The sequence below is a fragment of the Ranitomeya variabilis genome, chromosome 1 (assembly GCF_051348905.1).
Source record: "Ranitomeya variabilis isolate aRanVar5 chromosome 1, aRanVar5.hap1, whole genome shotgun sequence".
NCBI lineage: Eukaryota > Metazoa > Chordata > Amphibia > Anura > Dendrobatidae > Ranitomeya > Ranitomeya variabilis.
In genome coordinates this window covers 375,115,366-375,123,019 of record NC_135232.1, presented here as the reverse complement: position 1 = coordinate 375,123,019, position 7,654 = coordinate 375,115,366, and the positions used below count along the sequence as shown (strand labels likewise).

The following is a 7,654-nucleotide window of genomic DNA, read 5'->3' as shown; positions in this document are numbered from 1 at the left end:
TGAGGACAGATGCAGAAATTAATGATATATGGACAGCATTTCTAGAAATTGTGCCATACTGACATCCTGATAACATGACCTTTTATATAAATAAAACATAAAATAATGAAAAAGCCTGTGAAATAATACAAATTTCTAATACATACCCAAACACATCTATACTTTCAGGGACTATTTTTTGTGACATATATGCCATGAACTCATAATAATGTATTTAGATTACAGCACATGGCTGGTTTCAGTGTGTATTTGTTGTGTACCTATTACAGCCTAAAACTTGGTCTAAAGACCAAAACTGACAGATGGATAGGGTTCTGTGAAACAGTCAGGCTGCAATCACACATCTGTGCATTCTCACATCCGTATTGAACACGAGTTCCATATTTTACTCTATGCAATGCAAAAGGTGACGTTTGAATTTTTTTTTTTTTTTATTTTTTTTTTAATGTAGTGTGTGGATAAGATGTGTTTAAATGTTACTTTGCAGATTTTGAACTTTCCCTTTGAGAGGTTTAAATGCACAATAAATGCAACCGTTCCGCAGTGAGGTGAAGGGAACCAAACATACCAATGCCTTTTAATTTTAGAATTTAGGGCAGCTAGAATCTTATCTGGGAACTCACAGCTTTATGAATATTAAATCAATATGTATTTTATTGCTCTTCAAAAGATCTGAGCATCAGTGGCAAGTCTGTAATATAGTTTCCACTTAAACCTTGATCATACACAACACAGTGAAACCACTTAGTGTCAAATGATTTAAAACGTAATTTATTCATATTCAAACAGCCCTACTGGAAGAGAAACATGTAAAATATATGTATATATGCCGATACATATATATACACACACACATTATTTATAAAGAGATACATATTTACAAATATCATTACAATGGCAATTCCTTCTCTATCTTTGGTTTTACATTGTAATAGGAAAGTATTTGCTCCTTGATTAACGTCACAATAGAGACCCGATTAATCATTTTATGGCTCTTTTAAATAATGAAATAGAAGGAAGTTGTAATGGAGGCCATTTTTTTTTACTATTCTGGGAAAAAATACACATACAGTCTAGAATTACAGGGAGCACCCCAATCTATTGAAAAAAAAAAAAAAACATAAAAAGTCTTCTTGAATAAAAACGTTGTGTTGCTTTAAAACAGCCAAGGCAACTCTGGTTATAACTAAACCACAACATAAGTATTAATAATAAAAAAACAGGAACTTATCTATTTGTGCATTTTTTCCACATTGTACTCTATGAAATATTCTCTTAAATATCCAATTGTTACAAACATTGGATAGAATAATAAAAGCCAACACATGGGAAGAAAAAATAAAAATAAAAATGAACAGCATTTATTATAAGGTTCATATATCACATAAAAAAAAAAGTAAACATCGGGATGCGGGGAGGGAAATTAACTTCTCTCTTGCTGATTACATTTCTTAAGAATCAGAACACAGTACGTTTGTACGAAAATATAGCATCTCATCTCTGTATTCTTGGGAAAAGGGGAGGGAAGAGAGCAATGATTCAGGAGACCGTCATCGGTATAGAATGACTATGAGGAGATTCCACAAATTTCAATATTGTCCATTTTTTTTTGTTTTTTTACACTAGATTGAATTCCCTCAGGTTCAGCTGTAAGATAGTGTCTTTAACAGCGGCGAAGACAAAGCGAATGTTCTCTGTGTCTGTGGCGCAGGTAAAATGAGAGTAGATGACCTTCTCTTTGTCAGGGTTCTGGTCTTGATAGAGCTTCAGAATAAATTCCCGAGCCGATTTGGCATCTTGCTTGGAACCTAAAACCAAAGACCAAACATTGTGTCAGCATTTGAGTGAAAGATCAAGAATTGGCAAAAGGCACAATGTATACGAAAAACACGCTGCCCATAAGGAGATCCCAGTAGATGCACCTTGACTGCATGGCTTTATGCAACGAGAAAACTTCTGAAGGCTTTATTCACACGTGCAGGATTCAACTACATTGTTACATTTTTATGAATAGTCAGGAGAAGTTAACAAATGGCAGGAAAACTATAAAAGGAAAGACCTATGCTTTTTTCTTTTTATATGCATTTTTGTAGAGGATAGCAGTTAGGACTCAACGTAAATTTGCATTCACATTTTAATTAGTTGATCTTGGCTTTATTGATGGAAAGATTAACCCCTTCACCCCCAAGGGTGGTTTGCACGTTAATGACCGGGCCAATTTTTACAATTCTGACCACTGTCCCTTTATGAGGTTATAACTCTGGAACGCTTCAACGGATCCTGGTGATTCTGACACGGTTTTCTCGTGACATATTGTACTTCATGACAGTGGTAAAATTTATTTGATATTACCTGCGTTTATTTGTGAAAAAAACGGAAATTTGGCAAAAATTTTGAAAATTTCGCAATTTTCCAACTTTGAATTTTTATGCAATTAAATCACAGTGATATGTCACACAAAATACTTAAGTAACATTTCCCACATGTCTACTTTACATCAGCACAATTTTGGAACCAAAATTTTTGTTAGGGAGTTATAAAGGTTAAGCGTTGACCAGCAATTTCTCATTTTTACAACACCATTTTTTTTTAGGGACCACATCTCATTTGAAGTCATTTTCAGGGGTCTATATGATAGAAAATACCCAAGTGTGACACCATTCTAAAAACTGCACCCCTCAAGGTGCTCAAAACCACATTCAAGAAGTTTATTAACCCTTCAGGTGTTTCACAGGAATTTTTGGAATGTTTAAATAAAAATAAACATTTAACTTTTTTTCACACAAAATTTACTTCAGCTCCAATTTGTTTTATTTTACCAAGGGTAACAGGAGAAAATGGACCCCAAAAGATGTTGTACAATTTGTCCTGAGTACGCCGATACCCCATATGTGGGGGTAAACCACTGTTTGGGCGCATGACAGAGCTTGGAAGCGAAGGAGCGCCATTTGACTTTTCAATGCAAAATTGACTGGAATTGAGATGGGACGCCATGTTGCATTTGGAGAGCCCCTGATGTGCCTAAACATTGAAACCCCCCACAAGTGACACCATTTTGGAAAGTAGACCCCCTAAGGAACTTATCTAGATGTGTGGTGAGCACTTTGACCCACCAAGTGCTTTACAGAAGTTTATAATGCAGAACCGTAAAAATAAAAAATCATTTTTTCACAAAAATTGTCTTTTCGCCCCCAATTTTTTTAGTTTCCCAAGGGTAAGAGAAGAAATTGGACCGCAAAAGTTGTTGTACAATTTGTCCTGAGTACGCCGATACCCCATATGTGGGGGTAAACCACTGTTTGGGCGCATGGGAGAGCTCGGAAGGGAAGGAGCGCCGTTTGACTTTTCACTGCAAAATTGACAGGAATTGAGATGGGACGCCATGTTGCGTTTGGAGAGCCACTGATGTGCCTAAACATTGAAACCCCCCCACAAGTGACACAATTTTGGAAAGTAGACCCCCTAAGGAACTTATCTAGAGGTGTGGTGAGCACTTTGACCCACCAAGTGCTTCACAGAAGTTTATAATGCAGAGCCATAAAAATAAAACAAAATTTTTTTCCCACAAAAATTATTTTTTAGCCCCCAGTTTTGTATTTTCCCGAGGGTAACATGAGAAATTGGACCCCAAAAGTTGTTGTCCAATTTGTCTTGAGTACGCTGATACCCCATATGTGGGGGGGAACCACCGTTTGGGCACATGGCAGGGCTCGGAAGGGATTGAGCGCCATTTGGAATGCAGACTTAGATGGAATGGTCTGCAGGCGTCACATTGCGTTTGCAGAGCCCCTAATGTACCTAAACAGTAAAAAAAAAACACAAGTGACACCATTTTGGAAAGTAGACCCCCTAAGGAACTCATCTAGATGTGTTGTGAGAGCTTTGAACCCCCAAGTGTTTCACTACAGTTTATAACGCAGAGCCGTGCAAATAAAAAATATTTTTTTTTCCACAAAAATTATGTTTTAGCCCCCAATTTTGTATTTTCCCAAGGGTAACAGGAGAAATTGGACCCCAAAAGTTGTTCTCCAATGTGTTCCGAGTACGCTGCTACCCCATATGTTGGGGTAAACCCCTGTTTGAGCGCACGGGAGAGCTCGGAAGGGAAGGAGCACTGTTTTACTTTTTCAACGCAGAATTGGCTGGAATTGAGATCGGATGCCATGTCGCGTTTGGAGAGCCCCTGATGTGCCTAAACAGTGGAAACCCCCCCAATTATAACTGAAACCCTAATCCAAACACACCCCTAACCCTAATCCCAACGGTAACCCTAACCACACCTCTAACCCAGACACACCCCTAACCCTAATCCCAACCGTAAATGTAATCCAAACCCTAACCCTAACTTTAGCCCCAACCCTAACTTTAGCCACAACCCTAACTGTAGCCTTAACCCTAGCCACAACCCTAACTGTAGCCTTAACCCTAGCCGGAAAATGGAAATAAATACATTTTTTAAATTTTTTTATTTTTCCCTAACTAAGCGGGTGATGAAGGGGGGTTTGATTTACTTTTATAGCGGGTTTTTTAGCGGATTTTTATGATTGGCAGCCGTCACACACTGAAAGACGCTTTTTATTGCAAAAAATATTTTTTGCGTTACCACATTTTGAGAGCTATAATTTTTCCATATTTGAGTCCACAGAGTCATGTGAGGTCTTGTTTTTTGCGGGACGAGTTGACGTTTTTATTGGTAACATGTTCGGGCACGGGAGATTTTTTGATCGCTTTTTATTCCAATGGTTGTGAGGCAGAATGACCAAAAACCAGCTATTCATGAATTTCTTTTGGGGGAGACGTTTATACCGTTCCGCGTTTGGTAAAATTGATAAAGCAGTTTTATTCTTCGGATCAGTACGATTACAGCGATACCTCATTTATATCATTTTTTTAATGTTTTGGCGCTTTTATACGATAAAAACTATTTTCTAGAAAAAATAATTATTTTGGCATCGCTTTATTCTGAGAACTATAACTTTTTTATTTTTTCGCTGATGATGCAGCTCGTTTTTTGCGGGACAAGATGACGTTTTCAGCGGTACCATGGTTATTTATATCCGTCTTTTTGATCGCGTGTTATTCCACTTTTTGTTCGGCGGTATGAGAATAAAGCGTTTTTTGCCTCTTTTTTACGGTGTTCACTGAAGGGGTTAATTAGTGATATAGTTTTATAGGTGGGGTCGTTACGGACGCGGCGATACTAAATATGTGTACTTTTATTGTTTGATTTTTTTTTAATTTAGATAAAGAAATGTATTTATGGGAATAATTTTTTTTTTCTTTAGGAATCGGCGATCTGACTTACAGTGCTGCAGGCTTACCAGAGCCTGGTCTGCACCCGGAAGTAATCCCTGCAGGACCCGGATGCAGCCCCGCGGCCATTTTGGATCCGGGGCCTGCAGGTATAGGAGGTAAGAGACCCTTGCAGCAACGCTATCACATCGCGTTGCTCCGGGGGTCTCAGGGAAGCACGCAGGGAGCCCCCTCCCTGCGCGATGCTTCCCTGTACCGCCGGCACACCGCGATCATGTTTGATCGCGGTGTGCCGGGGGTTAATGTGCCGGGGCGGTCCGTGACCGCTCTTGGCACATAGTGTCGGATGTCAGCTGCGATAGGCAGCTGACACCCGGCCGCGCTCCCCCCGTGAGGGCGGCCGATCGCGCTGGATGTACTATTCCGTCCTTGGGAATTAAAGCCCACCCCACATGGACGGAATAGTACGTCCAATGGCAGAAAGGGGTTAATGTTACATGCACACAGCTGGCCAGAACCCTGAGAAAGCAAATAGGCCAAACTGCATTTCAGAGCTTTTTTTAGGGTTTTCAACAGTTCCTGTAAAGAACATGTCTACACTGTAAACATTTGGTTTTCTTCTTCTTGTGAAGCAAATAACAAATAGGACAAAATAACTGAAAACCTCAGTGTGCATAACTATTCACCCCCTAAAGTCAGTACTTTGTAGAGCCTCCTTTTACGGCAATTACAGCTGCATGTGGCTTTGGATGAGTCTCTATGAGCTTTCCACATCTTGCCACTTGGATTTTTGTCCATTCCTCAAAGCAAAACTGCTCCAGCACCTCCAAGTTAGATGGTTTCCACTGATGAGCAGCAATCATCAAGTCTGACCACAGATTCTCAATTGGATTAAGGTTTGGGCTTTGACTAGGCCACTCCAAAACATTTAAACGTTTCCCCTTAAAGGAAAGGTACCGCGTTTGTAGATCATTAATAAATCAATGTAATGTAGCATAACATGCTGTTATAACAAAGATTTGATTGCATTTCAAACATTTTGTGTGTTATAGGAGTTTAAAGAAGGCACTGGAGGCTCACAGCAGTAGCAGGACACTATCAGTGTCATAATACTGCACCCCATGGTCATAGGAGATATCTCTAACATTGCAGTAGCATTAGCAGTGAGCTGGGCATGCCTCTGTGGGCTGCACAATTCACAGCAGTGTTCTGCTGCCATATTCATGGAGCCCTCTGCTGTGATTTGTCTCCTGTCATTAGGATCTGCTAACAGAAGCATTACTGCTTTAGAACAGATCCTAGATTGACAGAAGTAAAATGCGGAGAAAAGTCCGGGCACTGCAGGCAGAGTATCAGAGACTGCAAAGACATCAAGGAGGAACAGTGTAGGATCAGCATTATCAGAGCCAGAGTGGTCTGTGACTCATCCATCAGTAAGGCTACTTTCACACTAGCGTCGTGCACTGCACGTCGCTATGCGTCGTTTTGTAGAAAAAACGCATCCTGCAAAAGTGCTTGCAGGATGTGTTTTTTTCTCCATTGACTTGCATTAGCGACGCAGTGCGTCGTGTTGCGTCGGTCCGTCGCCACCAGAAACGTTGCATGTAACGTTTTTTGGTGCGTCATGACCGTCTTTTCCAACCGCGCATGCGCGGCCGGAACTCCGCCCCCGCCTCCCCGCACATCACAATGGGGCAGCGGATGCGTTGAAAAACAGCATCCGCTGCCCCCGTTGTGCGGCGCTTTCAACGCTAGCGTCGTTGCGTCGGCACGACGCTAGTGTGAAAGTAGCCTAAGATAATAAGAAGGAGCTCTGGGTCTGCAGTGAATGGCCGCGCATTGTGGAGGGAGGGGAGAGATACATTAGTATTAGTGATGAGCGAATATACTCGTTACTCGAGATTTCCCGAGCACGCTCAGGTGACCTCCAAGTATTTTTTAGTGCTCGGAGACTAAGTTTTCATCACCTCAGCTGAATGATTTACATCTGGTAGCCAGCATAAGTACATGTGGGGGTTGCCTGGTTGCTAGGGAATCCCCACATGTACTTATGCTGGCTAACAGATGTCAATCATTCAGCTGCGGCGAGGAAAACAATCTCCAAGCACTAAAAAATACTCGGAGGACTAATGGATTAAAGTTGACTCAACCTCTGTCCTGTGTCCTTGTGTGTACCACATTGAGCATGGAGAAAAGAAAGAAGACAAAAGAACTGTCTGAGGACTTGAGAAACCACATTGTGAGGAAGCATGAGCAATCTCAAGGCTACAAGTCCATCTCCAAAGACCTGAATGTTCCTGTGATTACTGTGCGCAGTGTCATCAAGAAGTTTAAAGCCCATGGCACTGTGGCTAACCTCCCTAGATGTTGACGGAAAAGAAAAATTGACAAGAAATTTCAA

At 40.8% G+C, this 7,654-nt stretch overlaps 1 protein-coding gene across 2 annotated transcripts in view; it reads right to left on the bottom strand.

Moving 5' to 3' along the window:
* Positions 1 to 750: 750 nt before the first annotated feature.
* Positions 751 to 7,654, bottom strand: part of LOC143760172 (guanine nucleotide-binding protein subunit alpha-14) — a 210,544-nt gene continuing 203,640 nt past the window's right edge. For both annotated transcript variants that reach the window (XM_077249010.1, XM_077249011.1), the window contains exon 7: positions 751 to 1,808. In XM_077249010.1, the coding sequence (XP_077105125.1) occupies positions 1,618 to 1,808 (191 nt within the window). In that variant the 3' untranslated portion in view covers positions 751 to 1,617. The remainder of the gene's footprint in view (positions 1,809 to 7,654) is intronic.